Below are 20,397 nucleotides of genomic sequence, written 5' to 3' on the forward strand. Positions count from 1 at the left end.
AAGGCCTTTGTGGAAACCACATGGCAGGAAGGTTGGGGCCATTTACCTTCTACCAGCTAAACTCCAGTTGGGCACTGGATTCCTCTGATGGAAACTCAGAGAAGCTAAGACATGACTTGGCTTTTTCCAGTGGGGTACTCTTGGGAGACTGCCCATGCTGCTGACTCTGCCTAGCTCTGCAGGCAGAAGCAGCAAGAGACCAAAGACTTTTTTCCCCTCTTATATAAGCAAGCCCCACTACTTGAAAATGGATTACCAAAAAACCTAGCCAAAATGATCTGTCCTAAACTAGCTTGAGTATACACCTTCTCCCAGAAGTACTCCTGTACCCACCTACCTCCCCAAGCCGGGTTAGGTGCCTGATCCTTTGTTCTCTCAGCTCCCACCCCGTAGCTACGTGGCTGCACTAACCCCAACATGATGATGTTTCAGTATCTCACTAGAAAAGGCTTAACTTTTTTGTGTTTTTTATGGCCTGCTGAAACCTATGGACCAATTTTCAGAATGTTTTTCAATGCACGAAATAAAATACATAGGGTTACAAAAGAAACCAATTATATTGAAACATAGTTCTTCACTCCAGACAACCTCTGAAGTATGAAGTCCTTGAGGGCAGGAACTCTGTCTTCATCTCTGTACTGCCAGTGCCTAGCACAAAGCCTGGCACATAGATGGTACTTATAAATGTTTATTTAATGAATGAACAGAAATATAGATGGCTACTGCCAAGTCAGCCTGAGGAATGATTCATTGCAACTGCTTGTGCACATACCAATGGCTTGCATATTTCTCAAACTGAGATTGTTTAGACCGGGGCTCTGAGGAAACCCCCTCTCACCAACCAGGAACACAGCAGCTAGCAATAACGACAGGCTATTGGAAGACCAGGAAAACAACAAAGCTCATGTATTTCCACCAGCCAGAATATTCAGATAGTGAAAGTAAACAGGTTCTGTCTTCAGGAGGAGGAGATCTCTTGACTTTGGAACCGTGATGCTCACACTACTTTAAAACACTACAGACAGCTGAAGGAGGAAAGTAAGGAACCTGAGCTAGTGTGTGGGTGTTCCCCAGGGCTCCTCCTCTGTCCTGAATTGGACCTCCCATCTCTGGGAAAGAGAAAAGTGTCCCTAAAAACCATGATAAGCACATGACATGTGCCTTTCTAGGTTCAAGTAGCAGTTTTAGACTTAGATAGAAACTCTGGGTTTGTTTATGTACCATCAGAAAACCTAAAGAAGTAATAATAAAAGCCAATTCCTTCACTAAAGGGCCAAAGGTTTGTTCTAAGCTGATTGCTACATCTATTAAACATTTTGAAGATAAAAGTAAAACCCCATACAATTTTAAAGCTCAAAGCCACAACTATATGGGGTTCAGAAATTTAACCCTTAAGGCTTGTTAAGATTGGCCCTCCCAAGTTAGAGGGGCTTCTCTAGCTATTAAAGCCATCTGAGGGATGGCAGAACAGTTTTCATTTGCTTGACAGTAGGGTTTCCAACATCTGTTGGAAGAAACATGGCTTCAGGTGGGTGCCTTCTCTTAAGAAAAAAAAAAAAAAAGGAAACTATAGGTCAAAGTTTTGCTTTTAATTAAAAACCAGAAACCAAAAAAAAAAAAAAAAGCTTCCCACTCCTAAGGTGTGTGCTTTCTTTTTTGACCTTGTTTTCCTTTAAATTGTCTGCAGTTTCCCTATATTTGTCCTAGTGCAGTAAACAATGCAATCAAAGAAATAAAAACCAGGATCCACTCTTGCCCCAAACACTGAAGATGGTCCAAGAGCAGGAATCACAGCACGGAAAATGGCCCAGCTCTAAATATACAAACAACATTATAAAAATAATAATAATAACCCCCCAAGATATTATTATTGACATTCCTGGTACATTTCCTATAATATAATGTAGCAGACAATGCTTCTTTCCCAGGGAGTCCAGCTTGCTCAGGAGGAGACATCTACTCGGTGCCTCAGGATAGGCCGGGGCTGTTGAGTCTTCCCTGCAAAGCCTAAGGTTTTTTTATGAGCTTAATATCTCACAGAAACATCTGTGGTATAAATGAATCTAAAAGAGAATGAAGGCAGGCAGGCACCTGTCACTGTTCTCCAATCAGCCAAAAAGCTGAAAAGTGTGGGATCCAGGAGACAGATGCCATTAACAATTGAGGGATGGAGGGTAGAACAAGAGGAAGCACCAAATGAGTGGCTGCTTTTGGTTCCAAAGCCAAAAAAGGGCCCCACCAAAAAGGGCAGCTGGTCTAGATGAGGAACTCCCTGCGCCTGGAGTCATGCAATAAAAATGATGGCCTTGGAGCCCCACCCCCAGGACAGCCACAGTCCAAGAACCAGAGAAATTTACACCACATCGCATATTTGCAAATGAATGGACTGATCCTAATTTAGGAGGGTTAAGTGCTTTGACAAAGTTGGGAAGGGAGGGAAGGTGAGCTTCGATCACAAAGCACAGCTGTGACAACCAGGGATTTCTGTTTCTGCAAAGCCACAGGCCCCTGGGCCCCTGATGCCACTTGGTCCAAGGAGATGTACCCTTCCACTTATTTCTGGTCTCTTCTCAAAATGGCACCGTGGTAATAACCTTTCGAGATATCAAGAGGCATCAGTTGCACTTCTGGAGCTAAGATAACTTCCTTGCCCCATCCTGGCCAAAGCACTTCCCTTCTTAAGCTGCTGCTGGTATGCCACTTTCCCCTCCAAGTACAGTTCAACTTTTCTTTCATTTCAGTTTTGCAGCGGCCTCTGAGGGTCCTTTCCAGGACACAAAAAAAGTATCCTTCCACTTCCATGTGTGGGTGCGCTGCCTTCCAGTGTCAGATCTGCATTCCAGAGTTTGGTCAATGCATCTTTACAAAACTAAAACCATATGCATACACAGACAGACTAGCCTGGAAAGGGCTTTCTGGACAGGGTATCTGATTATCCTGATGCCTCCCCTAAAAGAAGTAACTTTCTTGGTGTAAAAGGATTAGGATACTGAGTGACCTACTCTCAACTTCTGGAAGGACAGCTTTGTTTTTGTCCATTTTTCAATAAGGGGGTGGGAGGTACCCAACATTTTCAGTTACAACAAAGAGATTTTGTTTAAAAAAAAGGATCCTATGTGGAAATGAGTGGGACAATGATAAAAATAAACAAATAATTAAAATTCCAAACCAAAACATATCTCCTGGCCCCGAGATCCCCAGTTAATCCTCTAAGACCACAATCTCCACATTGTGGACTTGATGCTGGTGGTCTTCCATCTCAGCCACAACTTTCTCCTCAGTCCTCAGCTCTGTCTCCAAAATGACTGCTTTGCCCTCAGTATCCTCAGCCTCTGGATCTGGGGCTGGGTCAATCTCAATGATGGTCTGCCCATCCTCCGAGGTGCTTTCAACAGCCTGGATTGCTGAGGTGAGGCCAGATTCCATGGCCACCAGCTCCACAGGGCTCACCATGGTGGTCATGTTGCCCAGGGTACTCCCATCCTGCATGGCGGTGGAGCTTAGCAGTGCCAAGCTAGACGAGGGGTGGATGGTCACTGTGTCTGGGGAGCTGCTCTTGGCAGAGGAGACCACTGTGGCATAGCGGAAGAGCTGAGGGCCAGAAGGCAGTGTGTGAACAGTCACAGGACTGGAGCCCTGGCTGAGGGTGGCCACTGGAATATTGCCCATGGAAAATGACTGGCCCACTGGGGTGATGGTGATGGGGGAGATGACTGTGAACTGAGGCTGCTGGACCGGAGGAGAAGGGCTCAGGACTGTGGTGGAAGCTGGCCGCTGGAGCCGGGGCCTTTTTGGAGGCTTAGGAGTGCTCACAGGCATCAGTACCACATTTTGAACCGTCTGGGATTTCAGCCTGTGATCCTGAGCTTGCTTCTTCTGCTCTTCCAGCTGGCGTTCCAACTCTGGAAAGAAAAGACAGACTTTGTGTGGAGAGAAGTATATTCTTGGGAACAGTGAATGGAGTCAGGAAACCTGAGGTCTTGCCCTGGCTTTGCCACTATATGGCTTCATTGTTTTCAAAACAAGAAACAAAACTGGATGATTTTTAAAATCCCTCCAGCAACTACATTTCATTGTGTGACTATAGGCAGGGCAACAATTCAGAATCATTTTCAGGCTGTTATCCTACTACAGCCCAGTCCTAGAAGCTCCTGTGGTATTTTGTCACCTGTCACCAAAATGCAAACCAAAGAAGCCTGCTGTTGATCTTGTGGCTTATAGATGCCCTGCCTGGGTCTCCAGATGATAATAAGGAATATTTGCACAATCCTTCTGCAACTAACATGGACCTACAGAGGAACTACAATGGCTGCTCCAAAAAAGCAGTGATTCCCAAACTGTCCTTCAAGGCAGGATCACCTTGCTGGTGACCTTAGTTTACCAAATGGCCTTCGTCTACCATTAGCACCCAGAGAAGTCTACAGAAAATTACAGAGGAAGTTCCTAAGAATTATAAACACTAAAAGAGGTCTTAGAGCACTAACACATTCATTTTTTTTAACTGGGATCCAGAGAGGTAAAGTGACTTACTTAAAGTCTTAGAGTTTGGGCCAAGACAAAAGTCTTCTGAAGGCCAACTTACTGGCTTTTCCATCACAATATGCCTATCACTATCCCTTTCCCAATGTACAATCCAACCCTGGTGACCACTAGTGAGTCGGGTTCTAGACCAGAACTTCTTCTACTTCTTAGTACCTGAGAAGCACTCAATAAATAATCAGTTACATCTGGAGAGCACTTTGCTCCTATGGAACACCAAGAGCAAATCAATTCCTTGCTGAGAATCAAAGGAGTAGGCAGGGATCAAGAGCACATTAAAAAAAAATTTTTTTTTCACTCAAAATTTTTAAATACTGCCTCATACGTTACAAAATACTGCTTTTTTTTTTTTTTTTCCATTTTCAGTAGTAGTCAAAGAAATGTAAACCTCAAGAAGATAAAAATTACATGGGGCGCCTGGGTGGCTCAGTCAGTTAAGCACCTGCCTTTGGCTCAGGTGATGATCCCAGGGTTCCAGGATCAAGTCCCATATCAGGCTTTCTGCTCAGCTGGGAATCTGTTTCACCTTTTGCCCCCACCCCCTGCTCATGCTCTCATGCTGTGTACTCTCTCTCTCATAAATAAATAAAATCTTTGAAGAAGTTAACAATTACATCTATAATTTTTAAAAAAGTTAAATCAGAGACTATTATACATCACAACATCCAATGTTGGTATGTTCAAAATGGTGACATAATATTCTTGGAAATTTGGCAACAAGTAAGTCATAAATATCCATAAAACAATTTTCAATACCATTTAACTTGAAGCTTAGTTCTGGGAAGTAGTTTAAAAGCACATAAAAAGAAAAAGTTATATTCATACAAGTTCACTGCAACAAAATAAGCTGCTAAAGAAAAACCTGAAAATTTAAATGTCATCCTTAGAAGAATGTCTAGGTAAAGTACTGTGTAGCAACTTGGAAAAATATTAATATGTCACAGTGGAAAAAGCAGAAAATAAAACTTTATGTGTACTATGATTAAACCTATCTTAAAAAAAAAATATGGACAAAGAGCCAAAAGCCCACATTCCTAACAAAAACCATTTTTTTGAATAGTGTGAAGTTTCAAGGTGAAAGCATTAGATTAGAAGTAAGAAAGCCAAGTTCTAGTCCAAGCTTCACTGCCAAGTACTGATGTGGCCCCAAGGCAAATATTTATCCTCTTTGTGCCTATACTAGGTCATCTATAAAACAGGGACAATAGCCTCTAACATTCTTAGGAGGATCAAATGAAAAGGATCTCATAATACTCAGTAAACTGAGTTGAAAATATATACTGGTTAAGTTTAAGACAACATATATTGGGGCACCTGGGTGGCTCAGTTGGTTGAGTGTCTGCTTTCAGCTCAGGTCCTGATCCCAGGGTTCTGGGATCCAGCCCCATGTCAGGCTCCTTGCTTGACAGGGAGCCTGCCTCTCCCTCTGCCCCAATCCCCTGCTCTCTCTCTCTCGGATAAATAAATAAAATCTTAAAAAACAAACAAAAAAACCATAAATTGTTCTTCTCTTACCAAATAATCTTGCCTCTTGGCTTAAGGACTAACTATAATATATTCTGCATCATTCAAAGGTGATATAGTCCATACCTCTGACTTGTTTTTATCTCTCACCCACCTTACCCAAAACCTTTTCTTGATTCTCTCTGGGTATAAGTGACAACTCCTTTTGTTCTTCCCCCATACCCATTATATGCCTGAGTTACAAAGCTGACTACTTTTTGCACTTATATCTATGTCTGCTTTCCCCTGAGTTCCTTAAACACCATGAAGAGTGTGAAGCTGTCTTAGTCAACATTGTATTTCCACAACCTAGTTTGGACACAGTGCAAATTTGTTTTTTAAAGATTTTATTTATTTATTTGCCAGCGAGAGAGAAAGAGAACACAAGCAGGGGGAGCAGCAGAGGGAGAGGAAGAAGCCAGCGGGGAGCCTGATGCAGGACTGGATCCCAGGACCCTGGGATCATGACCTGAGCGGAAGGCAGACGCTTAACGACTGAGCCACCCAGGTCATCCCAGAGACAGCATAAATTAAGTACTTGATAAAAAGAGTTAAATTATTCACGTGCTTATAATTTCTGAATACCACAAATAATGGAGAAGGTGATAAATTTATAATTATCAAAAGATGCAATACAGATAATGTAACAAAAACAAAGGCCAATTTGTTTCTTCTGTCACTATTGATATTACTGAATAAATGGAGCAACTGAGCAGACATCTTAATCCTCCAAGATATGAAAGGAGGACCATGATGAGGAAGGAAGGAAGGCAGGCAGGTAGGTAGTTAGAAAGGAAGGAAGGAAGGAAAACAGGACGGAAGGAAAGAAGCCAGTCCCAAAAGAAGTCCACAAAGAAATGGCAAGACTCAAGGATATTAGTATAATATCATCTAAGAGGAAACAAGTTATACACACCTGTCAGAGTATAGAGAAACTGCTCTTCTCCCTGCTCTACTTGGTTCCTTCTGTTGTCCAATACCTTCTTCACTGTGTCCATTAGGCCAAATGTATGTGCTACATTGTTGAGAACAGCAGCATCTATTTAAAACAAAGACATGCCTGTCAAGTTAAAAAAGAAGTGTTTCCCCAGCTCTCTGTTGTACTGCTTATAAATATGAAACAACCCAGGAATGATGATACTATTCTAATTGCATTTTTAAAAATTTTGGCAAAGATTTATCACATGTATAATTAACTTTGTTATAACTTACACATCTTTCCATATAAATAAATATAAATTTAAAAAATCTTGCATCTGGTTGTAAGTTCTGACTTGTGGTTTAGAAAACATGGTCACTCTAGATAGAGCTAAGTTTGAATCTCAGTTTTATGGTTTCCTCCTATCTGTGTGAACTTAGATAAGTCATTTCACTCCTCAGTTTTCTCATCTGAGACAAAAAGGCCTAATAATACCTACCTGGCAAGACAGACATGAAGATTAGAAATATCGTATTTTAGGGGCACCTGAGTGGCTCAGTTGGTAAAGTGTCCGACTCTTGATTTCGGCTCAGGTTGTGAGGTCGAGCTCCACATCAGGCTCTGCCCTTGGCATGAAGTCTGATTGTCCCTTTCCCTCTACTGCTCCCCCTGCTTGCTCTCTTTCTCTCTCAAATAAATAAATCGAGTATGTTGTTTTTTTTTTTAAGAAACAGCATATTTTAAGTGTCAAACATGGGAACTGGCATGCAATGTTATTCATAGTGTTATCTCTGTTCCTCTTTAAACAAAACTTCTTGAAAGCACTGTCAGTAGTTGCGGTCATTACTTCCTTAACTCAGACCACTTCTCCCCCTACAGCTCTCTTCCACAATCATCTCATCCAGTTCCATGCTTTTAAATAACATGTACATGCTGAGAACTCCCACATGCAGATCTCCAGCCCTAACCTCTTTCCCGCATGCCAGATTTCATACTCCATCTAGCTGAGTAACATCTCCATTTGGAGGCTTCATAATCATTTAGCGAGTCAAAACTACTTTTTTTTCTTTCTTTTTTTTTTTTTTAAAAGTAAGCTCTACACCTAACATGGGGCTTGCACTCACAACCCTGAGATAACGAGTCACATGTTCCACCCACTGAGCCAACCAGGTGCCCCAAGTCAAAACTAACTTTGAGGGGTGCCTGGTTGTCTCAGTCTCTAGAGTATGTGACTCCTGATCTCAGGGTTCTGAGTTCAAGCCCTACACTGGCTATGGGGTCTATTTAAAAACAATAACAACAACAAGTAGTACTAACTAGTTAGTACTAACTAGTACTAACTGTACTAACTACAACTCTCACAGTGATCTTCATCTTAGGAAATGTTGTTACCATTCATGACTCAGGTCAAAAATGTATGAGTCATCCTGGATTTCTGTCTTTCTCTTTTATCCTACATCCAGTCCCTCAGCAAAACTTGTCAGCTCCACACTCAAAATATATCCCCGATAAGATCACTTCTTCCCAGGTCTACCACTATCCACTCTAATCCATGCCACCATCATCTCTTGCCTGGAGTAATTCCTTTAGGAATCTCCCAACTGATTCCTTTTTCCTTCTCTCTTTTTTTAAGTAGGCTCCATGCCCAATGTCAGGCTTGAACTCACAACCCTAAGATCAAGAGTTGCACTCTCAGGGTGCCTGGGTGGCTCAGTGGGTTGAGCCTCTGCCTTCGGTTCAGATCGTGATCTCTGGGTCTTGGGATTGAGCCCTGCATCAGGGCTCTCTGCTTGGCGGGGAGCCTGCTCCCACCCCCACCCCCTGCCCCGCCTCTCTACCTACTTATGATCGCTCTCTCTGTCAAATAAACAAATAAAATCTTTAAAAAAAAAAAAAGAGCTGCACTTTCCACCACTGGAGCTAGCACACACCCCTCCCAACTGATTTCTTGCCCCATACAGTCTATTCTCCACATGCAACTGAAGTGATCTTTTAAAAATATAAAAAATAGGGGTGCCTGGGTGGCTCAGTCATTAAGCGTCTTCCTTCAGCTCAGTTCATGATCCAAGGGTCCTGGGATGAAGCACCGCATCAGGCTCCCTGCTCAGCAGGAAACCTGCTTCTCCCTCTCCTAAGCCCCCTACTTGTGTTCCCTCTCTCGATGTCTCTCTGTCAAATAAATAAATAAAATCTTTAAAATAAATGAAATAAAATAAAAAATATACAACTACATAAAACTATAAAAATGTAAAAAATCCTTTTCACTCCCCTGCTCAAAATAACTATGATGGCTTACCATCACCTTAAAATAGAACCAAAGTTCTAACCAAAGCTTATCTAAAATGTCCTCTCGGGGCACCTGGGTGGCTCAGTTAAGTGTCTGCCTTCGGCTCAGGGCATGGTCCCAGGGTCCTGCGATCGAGCCCCACATCAGGCTCCCAGCTCAGCAGGGAGCCTCCTTCTCCCTCTCCCCACTGCTTGTGCTTTCTCTCTCTCACTCGCTCTCAGGTAAATAAAGTCTTTTTTTTCTTTTAAATTTAAAAATCTTTTTTAAAGATTTTATTTATTTATTTGACAGACAGAGATCATAAGTAGGCAGAGAAAGGGGGAAAAAGGCCCCCTGCTGAGCAGAGAGCCTGATGTGGGGCTCCATCCCAGGACCCTGAGACCATGACCTGAGCCGAAGGCAGAGGCTTTAACCCACTAAGCCACCCAGGCGCCCCAATAAATAAAATCTTAAAAAAAAAATAACTAAACTGTCCTCTCTATTCCTCTCCAACCTTATCACCTATCACTCTCCTATATCCTTGTCCACTGTGGCTGCCTCAGAGCTTCTATAATTCTTTGAACCTATGAAGCCCATTGCAACTTCAAGGTCTTTGTTCCTTTTACCTGAAAAGTTCCTTCTCCCAGCTCATCACATGGCTAGCTTCTTCAATTCAGGTCTCTGCTTAAAGCCACCTCCTTAGGGAGGCCTTCCTTGATCACCCTAAAAGACTCATCCCTGCTTTCTAAATTACTTGCCTTTTCCCCTCCAAGAACATGAAAAAAAGATTCTACTGTAAAGTTTAAATGTATTTATATAATGTATGAATTATAGAGAGGTAGTAAGACACAAGTAACAAATCTAGGAACTCATTGACACACAAGCTTATGAGATATTATAATGACTCTTTAAAAAAAAAAAAAGATTTATTTATTTATTTGACAGACAGAGATCAGTAGTAGGCAGAGAGGCAGGCAGAGAGAGAGGAAGAAGCAGGCTCCCTGCTGAGCAGAAAGCCCGATGCGGGGCTTGCTCTCAGGACCCTGAGATAGTGACCTGAGCCGAAGACAGAGGCTTTAACCCACTGAGACACCCAGGCGCCCCGTATTATGACTCTTTTTTTAAGTAAACTCTACCCCCAATGTGGAGCTCAAACTCATGACCCCAAGATTAAGAGTAACATGCTCTACGACTAAGCCAGCCAGATGCCTGTCATCACAACCCTTTTGTATCAAATGATTAGAGCATCCTTTTACATTATGCACAGCAGCAAGTACCCTATGGGTATTTGGAAAGAGCTGTAAGTGCACACAATTGTTCTGGAAACCCTAAACTGATATATATGAGACTCATCTAAAACCAGGTAGCTTTCTCCAATTTTCAGACTCTACCTATCTATATGTAATAGAGAGAGAGCCTGCTTTCTGGCACCATTTATAAAGGCAAAAATTACCTGTGAAGAGCATGACCAGAACTGAGTTAAAAAACTTATTATCGAGTATGGACAAGTAACTTAACTTTTATGAGCCTTGATTTCCTAATCTGTAAAATGGGGATAATAATACTGACACCCCAGTGTTTTCATGAAACTAACAGGATCTGCCTACAGTTGTTAGTGTTCAATAAAATGACCACTGTTGTTGGAATTAGTGCACTTACCTGTTACCTGGAAGGGAGCTTGAATGAGCCGCTGCTGAACTCCCCTGAGTAGCTCCTCTATTTCCTTCTGTATATTGCAGACAACCTCTTCCATCAGCCCTACATCAGCTATTCCTTTCCAGAACATCAAAGTGTCCTCTGACACAAGAGGGATAAGACAAGAAGATAAACAAAGATGCTACGTATACTTAGATACATCTCTACAAATTAAACTCAAAATTATTTCAATTTGAAATGATTTCTTGTTGGGCCATTTCTGGGAAAAATGAATAAGTTTTTGGAATACTAGCTGCCCCTTTAAGTTGCTAACCAATTATTTGGCCTCTTCAGCAACGTAGGGACTTGGGATAATTGCTCTAATTTGTCATGGCTCAGGCTGTAGGGAGCAGGTTATCTTCCTCCAATAAAGATATAAATAAATATTAAGTATTATTTATTTACATAATTTAATTTAAAATTAAATAGTATTTAGTATCTTAAAAGTTAAATAATAAAGACATTAAAGATATACAGGCAAGCCTTGTACAATACAGTGTGAACTGTGAGGGTACACTTATACACAGATTTTTTTCAATAAATACAGTGCAGTGATGTACTGCACTCATCATTTTTGAATTAAAAAAATGTACTCACATACTCATCATTTTTAAATTAAACAACTCTTTTCTTATGATTTTCTTAACACTTTATTTACTTTATTGTAAGAATACAGTATGTAATACATATAACATACAAAACATGTTAACATTTTACCAAACTATGTTATTGGTAAGATTTACAGTTAAGGTGGGGGAGGGCAGGGGATTTTCCCCTGCACAGGAGGCTGGTGCCCCAAACTGCCACCTTGTTCAAGGAGCCACTGTATTCCCTCTAGTCCTATACTTACAAAATAAAATAAAACAGCTGAGTCGGTGGGACGATAAGCTCTCTGAGGGCAGAGGTTTTGTCTTTTCACCTATCTTGGCAATGGAGCCAACTAAAAATAGGCAGCAATAAATATTTTTCAAATGAATTAATGAATGGAGGATGATGTGAAACCCCTCTTGGTCCCCTCTAAGTGAATCATCATTAGTCACCATCCTCTACACCACCTGCTACCTAATTTTTCCTTCTAACACCTTGCAGGTTGGTTTATCTAAAAAACGTTCCAAAGTTGGAGGCAGTGTGACAGGATGAAAAGCATTGACTACAGAGTCAAACAGCTGAATTCGGCTCTGACACTGCTGGTTGTGTGGCTGGTCTGAGGCAAGCTGCTGAATTTTTTGAATCTCAATTTCTTCCTATGCAAAATGTGACTGTGCATGGCTGTTGTTGCAATGGAATAAAATAAAATGTCTGCAGCTACAATTATTAATGTGCATGAGAAAAACCACCAAGTACTTAAGAGACCTCCTGTGTCCATGATCATAATGGTGAGAAGGGTCCCAAGACCCTGCAAGGTATCTGAGCCTCAAAGAAAAGTACCTGAAATTTCCTCTGAGTCCTTCTTCACACCCTCCTCTGTAGCCATGGTGACAGCAGCAGTGAGAGCGGAATTCCATTCCAGCCCTGCCTCTTCCATGCTCTCTTCTGAGATGGCAATCTGTGTGATGCTACCTAAAAGCAGTCCATTAGAGGTAAATCCAGTGAATTTCATGAAAAAGTCATAGCTATCCTTTATCTCATATAGCCAAAGAGACCCTGTTATTTTAATATTCTGGCTTTCTGCCTGCAGGTCCATATAGTAAAAACTAGAATCTTTGGTAAACCAGGATGAATATTGGATTTTCTAAAGAAAACCTGTCTTTGAAAAGAAAATGCTTTCTTCTTACTCTGAATAGAAAGGGAAAGATAACTTATAATATCACAAAAGAGCACTCTGCTTCCTGAGCGGTTACGTTTTTTAAAAAGGTGGAAGGTGAGCATGATTGCTGGGCTGTCTGCCCCAGACTTAGCGAGGATGTGGAGGATCTGAAATAATATAAGAGAAAAGTATGGTGCTTAGCCAAGAACACTAACCATCTAGAATATCAGAAGTTGTTATAGCTTAATTATCAGGCTATGTATGAGAAAGCAAGAGAAATGAGACTAAAAAAATCAGGCAAGAGATCCATGAATAGCAGATTCACAGAGGAAAAGAACTTGTGCTATTAACATCATATATTAAGATTTTATTTTATTATTATTATTTTTTTAAAGTAATCTCTCCACCCCAACATGGGGCTCGAACTCACAACCCTGAGATCAGGAGTCACATACTCTTCTCAGACAGCCAGGAACCCCTCATATATTAAGATTTTAAACAGGGGCACCTGGGTGGCTCAGTCGGATAAGCGTCTGCCTTCCACTCAGGTCATGATCCTGGGGTCCAGGGATCAAGTCTCACATCCCGCTCCCTGCTCAGCGGAAAGCCTGCTTCTCCCTCTGCCTGCCACTCCCCCTGCTGTGCTCTCTGTCAAATAAATAAAATCTTAAAAAAAAAAAAAAGATTTTAGGTGCACGTGGGTGGCTCAGTGGGTTAAAGCCTTTGCCCTCAGCTCAAGTCATGATCCCAGGGTCCTGGGATCGAGCCGTGCATCTGGCTCTCTGCTCAGCATGCTTGTGATCTGCCTGCTTGTGATCTCCGTCTGTCAAATAAAATCTTAAAAAAAAAAAAAAAAAGGTTTTAAACAAAGAGAATGGAGAGAAATCAAACTGATCCAGACAGATATATAGACAAGAATGGACTCCACATGCTGGAGGATACAATAAAAGTAATATTGATATGGATAATCAACTAGTGGAGTTTTGGCCAACAAAAAGTAAGTAAATAATTTCATAGCATTTTTTACTTTTCAAGTGAAAGACACCCAGGACCAAAAATTCAAACTGCTAGATATTTTATACTTTCCTGAAGGGAACATAGGTTCTAAGAGATTTGGCTTCCTCTCACCCAGTGGTTACTCACAGAGTATTAGGGCTGACCAAGAGAAACCTTTAGCGGTCATTATTAAAACATGGTACTTCCCTTAAATCCGTTAGTGTCCTTACAACTCTATCAGGCATATGTTTAAGTCTTGTGAAAGTAGTTGAGATAAGAATCTTAACTGGACTAACTGAATTGCTTTTTTTTTTTAAGTTTATGTATGTATGTATGTATATATGTAATCTCTATACCCAGTGTGGGGCTTGAACTCATGACCTCAAGATGAAGAATCACACACCGTTCCAACTGAGCCAGTCAGGCTCCCCTGGACTAACTGAATCCTTAACAATCATCTTTTACATGGCTCTATCTTTCCTAGAGAAGAGCAACGAGCTCTATTCCCAAGGTAAACAATACTGAAGTTAAGCATATGCCCATCTTGCCTCATTTGTGAGGAAGCTTTTTGTGGATCCCTTCCAGGCAGAGCTCTCTGATCTGTGCAGCAGCAGACTCTCCAGAGTCCACTCCAGCCAACCATACATTATCTTTGATACATCTCAACTCAACAGTTGAAGACCCTTCATCATTCTACCTTCCTTCCTGACCACCAGTAGAGCAAAGGATTTTCAAAACAATCTAATTTCAAAGATATGCCAAGTGGTACCAAAGTCAGTGCAGGGATTGGTGGTTCAGTGGTAGAATTCTTGCCTGCCAAAGTGAGACCACTAAATAAACATAATAACCACTGAATCATCTTTCTTTAGAGAGAACATGCATGGGGGGGCGGGGGGTAGAGAGAGAATCTTAAGCAGGCTCCACACCCAGCACAGGACATGATATGGGGCTTGATTTCACAACCCTGAGATGGTGATCTGAGCCAAAATCAAGAGTGGGACTCTTAACTGAGTGAGCGACCCAACTGCCCCTGAACCATCTTTCTAATGTTTACCATGTAGTTAGAAAGAAACAAGGAAGTAGGTATGGCCAATAGGAATCATCTGGGAGAAAACCAAGAGATCTGTTTCTAAAGTACGGAATCACACCCAAGATCAGCATACTTTACAAGGACATCAATGCTCATGAGAATTAAAATTAAGAAACACAAGAGAGAAGTAAGGGGGAAAACGTTACTAAAAAACACTGGGTTTTCAGGTGGTTTCCTACCCCCTACCATCAGCCGAAGTGGGTGTCTGCACCACACTTGTCTGCTGTCCGGGCACTGGAGCTCTTGCACTGCTGATCAGAAGATCAAACTTGGTGCTTCTGCAGGTATTGGAGCAAACTTTGTCATGTTGGTAAAAATCAATCTGTCCGGAGTCCATCATTTTCCTGTGTAAGGGGAGACAAGAAGTACCAGTTCAGCCTGCACTACATCTAGATGGAACTAGGCCTCAGGGACAAATAGAAACAAAGTTGTTATATCTATTCCATAGATTAATGAAACCTAATAGGATTAAAAGTCATTAGGTTACAAAAATTCTAATTGGGATTATAAAATTTTCATTGGTCCTGCCCACATTTACAAGTACTCCTCTTCCTTCCCTAGTCTGATCATTATGAGTATTGTTTCATTTCCCGTTATCACCAAGCTTTAGCTAGGGACACACTCCTGACAACATCTGAGTATCGCCATAGAATCTCATTGAAACCAAACCCAAAAGGGGAAAAGACTAATTCATATATCCCAGCATAACTGAGAATTTTATGATGAGATTCTGATGTATTAGTATTCTTAGACCAGGAAGATCTGTTGCCACTTTTGGAGACAAAACTTCAGCACATTTCTTTCCTTTAAAAAAAAAAAAAAAAGGCTAACAACTGTCCTATAAATACAGTGCAAAGTTGATTATACTAAATCCCCACTATAAAATGCCCTTATAACTGAATTCACAAGACACTGTTATTATAGGCCATGAGCAAAGCCATGGGTTATCTTAATTATAGTAAACTCTATGTTATAACGTTACTCAGCTTTCACTAAATATCTTTTAGGCATTCTGATTCCTTCTTACATTTGAGGAAAGTTGGCATGTGCTTGTTTTTCTGGGCAAAAGGAACAAGCCAAGAACAATAATGAAAGTTATAAGTATTCTTTCCCAATTTTAACTAAGTACTGATTTCTGCATACAAATCATCTAGAATAATTTCTTTTTTAAAAACATGTCTCTCTATAAAATAATATGTGAAGGGGCACCTGGGTGGCTCAGTCGTTAAGTGTCTGCCTTCAGGTCAGGTCATGATCCCAGGATCCTGGGATCGAGCCCCACATTGGGCTCCCTGCTCAGCAGGAAGCCTGCTTCTCCCTCTACCCCTCCCCCTGCTGTGTTCCCTCTCTCGCTGTGTCTCGCTTTGTCAAATAAATAAATAAATAAAACCTTAAAAAATAAAATAATGTGTGAAGAAAAAATTAACATTCTCAATGGAAAATACATAAAACTATAAAGAAAACCACTGCTCTTTAAAAAAAATCCAACAACACAGAGATACATTAACATTTTGGCATATTTTCTTCCATTAAATTTTATGTGTATACGTGTAGGTCTGTTTTTCACATAACTAAAATCACAGTTTGACATACATATATATATTTTTAGTAGGCTCCCAACCCAGCATGGAGCCCAATGAGGGGCCTGAATTCACAACCCTGAAATCAAGACCTAAGCTGAAATCAAGAGCCAGATGCTTAACCGACTGAGCCATCCAGGTACCCCTACATATCTACATATCTATATATCTCTATATATTTGTATCCATCTATACATGTATTTTTTTTTAAGTAAGCTCTACAACTAACATGGGGGTTAAACTCACTATCCCAAGATCAAGAGTCACATGCTATACTGAGTGAGCCAGCCAGGCACTCACAATTTTATATTTTGTTTTCTTTCTTTCATTATATCATACGCATTTTTCCTATAAAAATTCTTTAGAAATATTTTAATAATCTCATAATATTTCATAGTATATACTCATATATGTTTAGATGAGCCATAAGTTTTCTTTAGAAATTATATTGACTGTATATTGAAGCAGACTATAACTTTCTTTTTTTTTTAAGATTTTATTTTATTTATTTATTTATTTATTTATTTATTTATTTATTTAGAGCAAGTACAAATGGGAGGAGGGGCAGAGGGAGAGGGAAAAACAGGCTCCCCAAAGAGCAGGGACACTGATGCCCTGGGATCAGGACCTGAACTGAACGCAGATCCTTAACTGACTCAGCCACCCAGGCGGGTGCCCCTAAAGCAGACTGTAATTTTCAACAATGTTGCAATAAACGTCTTTATGCCTGAATCTCTACAAGCACTATAGATTTTTCTTAGGACAGACTCCTTAAAAAGAATTAAAGACAATGGGTAAAATGTTCTTAAGGGTGTTGATACATGTTCTGTGAGGAACTTTCCAATCCTGACCACAAAAATCCATCAATAGGCGAGTGTTCAAGGAACACTAATTAACGTTAATGTTAATGTTCCTCCCTTTCCAGAGGGAGGAAAATTATAAAAGTAAGCTTACTGCATAAAGATGGGGGTGAGGATATTACACATTCTGAAGTTTATTTCTGTGGTATATTGATGGCAAGGACTGCATTTACTGAGCATGATGGTGACTTATCAACAGCGCCTCTGTCTTACCAGATTATCACAGAACTTGTCAACCAGCCTACACTTCTCTGCGGTCGGCACGCTTCCTCAGCACCAGGCTTAGCCCTGCCTGTACTTGGTGATCTCAAGTAGGATTGTCATCTACCCCCGAGCTTCTTGGCCCAGAAAGGATCCAAACATCCTGACATCAGAAAAAATTTGCCCTAAATGCTGGGAAGAGTGAATTCAAGTCAATCTTCCTTTTCTCACAGTGATTTTAAGAACTGGCTGATGAAGGTTAATACATGGATTGCACGAGCCAATTCTTCAGAGGGAATAAAAATTTTGAATTAAAGAGAAAATCCTGAATTATCTGTATTCTACCATGATTTAGTGTTCCAAAGTCAGCTGGAGGGTATGTATGTGCTGAGGGGCGCCTGGGTGGCACAGTAGGTTAAGCACTCAACTCTTGGTTTAAGCTTGATTTCAGCTTGATTTCAGCACAGGCCATGATCTCAGGGTCATGAGACCGAGCCCTCCAACAGTCTCTGTACTCAGCAGAGTCTGCTTAAGATTCTCTTTCCCTCTGCCTCTGCTCCTCCTTCTCATGCTCTCTCTCTCTCTCTAAAATAAACAAGTAAATCTTAAAAAAAAAAAAAAAAGACTCTCCTTCCATCCCCCACTCCGCATTCTTTCTCTCTGAAATAACTTAATAAACCTTTAAAACAAAACAAAACAACAGGTTTGCACTTTTTTCTTTTTTGCTTTATTTTTTATTTTCTTTGCAATCTCTACACTCAATGTGGGGCTCTGAGATCAAGAGTTGCAAGCTCTTCCAGCTGAGCTAACCAGGCACCCCGGTACGTGCTTGTTATTAAAGCTCACCTGAGCATGATTCCACCCAGACGAATGGCTCTCTTCCAGTCTTTTAGGGTGGACTTGCCAGCCAGATGTACAAAATGCTTGGGGCTGATCAACTGATCATTGAACTAAAGTAAAAAGAAAAGTCCCAAATAACCCAAGGTCAACTTAGGCAGGTCAAGAGAAAGAGAAAGGTATCTCTACTTGTTTCATATGAAAAATACCCAGATGGCATCTTAAGTCATAGCCTTGTATCTCCCAGCCTCCTGCCCTGTTGTGCCAGAGAAGATGATCCTTCTCTGGGCACAGTGCCCTGTCCTGGTACAGAGCTACAGAAGACAGGAGGAGGATCAGAGATTAATATACTGATTAGCATCTAAAATCCATCCATGCCCTAAATCAGGCACTTGGGTCCAATGTTGCAAAGGCTATTTAAATAAACAGAAGCAACCTACCAAGCCCTAATGACAAGATTCAGGATGTGGTGGAAAGAATAAGTACCACAGAAACCACTATCACTGCAGAGCCTCAAAACTCGGTAATCCTTAATGATTCTAGGATGATGCCAGCGATGGTGACTACCATCCATGGGTACTGCTGTGGCTACCAAAGGACACAGAATAAGCAATTATTTCCACTTTGTGCTCTCATGAGAATTTAGTTTTATCAGTAATAATTTTCAATAAACTCTAATGCACACTTCTATAAGGCCTTTTACATATATTATCTCATTTTATCTGCTAGCAACCGTACAGTGTGATTATCCATATTTTAACATACGATTATTCATATTTTAACTCTGAAATATTAACTTGTTCAAGGTCACCCAGTCATAGAGACGGGACTCCATTCATTCATTTAACAAACATTTATAGATAAAGATGCCAAGCATCATTCTAGGTGTTGGGGATACACTGGCGAACAATCCAAGTTCTCAGCTCTCACAGAACTTGTGTTCTGCTTGGAATTTGAATCAGGCCAATTTCACTCCAAAGCCCTTTTTTTTTTGTGACATCATAGGGACTATAGCCACAAAATTGAAAACATTGATATGGCAGACAAGAGAGAAGAGGCACTGAAAGTATACTCTTTGAAAACAAGAAACCCCCAAACAGATCCCAGTAAGGAGAAAAGGCAATTACCTTGACACACTTCACATTTATTCCTGGACATACAAACTTCTTCCAGAGGAGAATGGCTTTGCTCTCCCCACAAGTTATGGGGTAAGCAATTTCCATATCCTCATTTGCTTCTATAGTGCTTGCATCTGAAAATGAAAAAAATATATCAGTTATTTATTGAACGCTTTTTCCCAAAAGCTTAATTCAAAATCTCTAGTCTCTTGGTTCCTCGGAGTAGCTAACAGTTCACATTGGCTGGTATCATTTTGGAATCTTCTGGAAGAAGTTTGACATAACAGCTCTCTTACCAAGCTCACACTACATCCAAGATACTGTCCTATGTACTTTTACATGCTTAATCTTACTTAGTTCTTACAACAATCCTGGGAGGCAATAATTGTTTCCGATGTATGTAGGTGCAACTCGGAAAGGTGAAGTGACTTTCCCAAGGCATACAGCTAAGAAGTGAGAAAGCAGGATTTAAACTCTGGCTTGTCTAGTTTCAAACTTTTTTTTCAGTTTCTTTCCACCGACTGCCTTCCAATCAACACCTCGTACGTCCTAATCAGCAACTTCCCTCATGACAGATCAACCTTGAGGCTCTAATTTCTTTGTGGAATTTTTGCAGATGAAAAATCTTTTCAGTACCCTAGCAAACTGATGTTAAATAATCAACTGACGGGCCTAGTCAGTGGTGTCTCTAGATGCACCATCATCAAACTCATGCAGCACTGGTAGGACGTACTGGGTTGGGGGAAAAATATAAGGCACAAAAGGCAAGAAATCTCAACCAAGGAAGCTAAGATCAAAGATACCAGAATAACAAAAAGACTTACCGATCCCTTCTTCAATTTTGTGAATCGTATGAGTTTCTACTGCCACAACTGCTGTGTTGTTCTCGGACCCAGGTTCATAAATCCTGTTGTAAAAGTGTCCATCGATAAACAAACTACATAAATCATGAAAAAATTAATATTCACAGCATGGGGTTAAGAAATTTGTTATAATCTATCTCAAAAGGAATAAAATAAATATACTTTACAACTCTATGTTAGTGC

General features: G+C 40.7%; 1 protein-coding gene across 7 annotated transcripts in view; it reads right to left on the reverse strand.

The window, feature by feature from the left end:
- Positions 1-672: 672 nt before the first annotated feature.
- Positions 673-20,397, reverse strand: part of GMEB1 (glucocorticoid modulatory element binding protein 1) — a 35,975-nt gene continuing 16,250 nt past the window's right edge. For 6 of the 7 annotated variants that reach the window (XM_032301915.1, XM_032301921.1, XM_032301916.1 and 3 more), the window contains exons 3-10: positions 20,176-20,288; positions 19,361-19,485; positions 18,243-18,346; positions 14,942-15,099; positions 12,351-12,482; positions 10,887-11,024; positions 6,959-7,081; positions 673-3,902 (exon numbers count right to left, since the gene is read on the reverse strand). In XM_032301915.1, coding sequence (XP_032157806.1) covers positions 3,202-3,902; positions 6,959-7,081; positions 10,887-11,024; positions 12,351-12,482; positions 14,942-15,099; positions 18,243-18,346; positions 19,361-19,485; positions 20,176-20,288 — 1,594 coding nt within the window. In that variant the 3' untranslated portion in view covers positions 673-3,201. The remainder of the gene's footprint in view (positions 3,903-6,958; positions 7,082-10,886; positions 11,025-12,350; positions 12,483-14,941; positions 15,100-18,242; positions 18,347-19,360; positions 19,486-20,175; positions 20,289-20,397) is intronic. The other variant, XM_032301922.1, reaches the window with a different exon arrangement.

This window comes from Mustela erminea, chromosome 10 (genome assembly GCF_009829155.1).
Source record: "Mustela erminea isolate mMusErm1 chromosome 10, mMusErm1.Pri, whole genome shotgun sequence".
Classification (NCBI taxonomy): domain Eukaryota; kingdom Metazoa; phylum Chordata; class Mammalia; order Carnivora; family Mustelidae; genus Mustela; species Mustela erminea.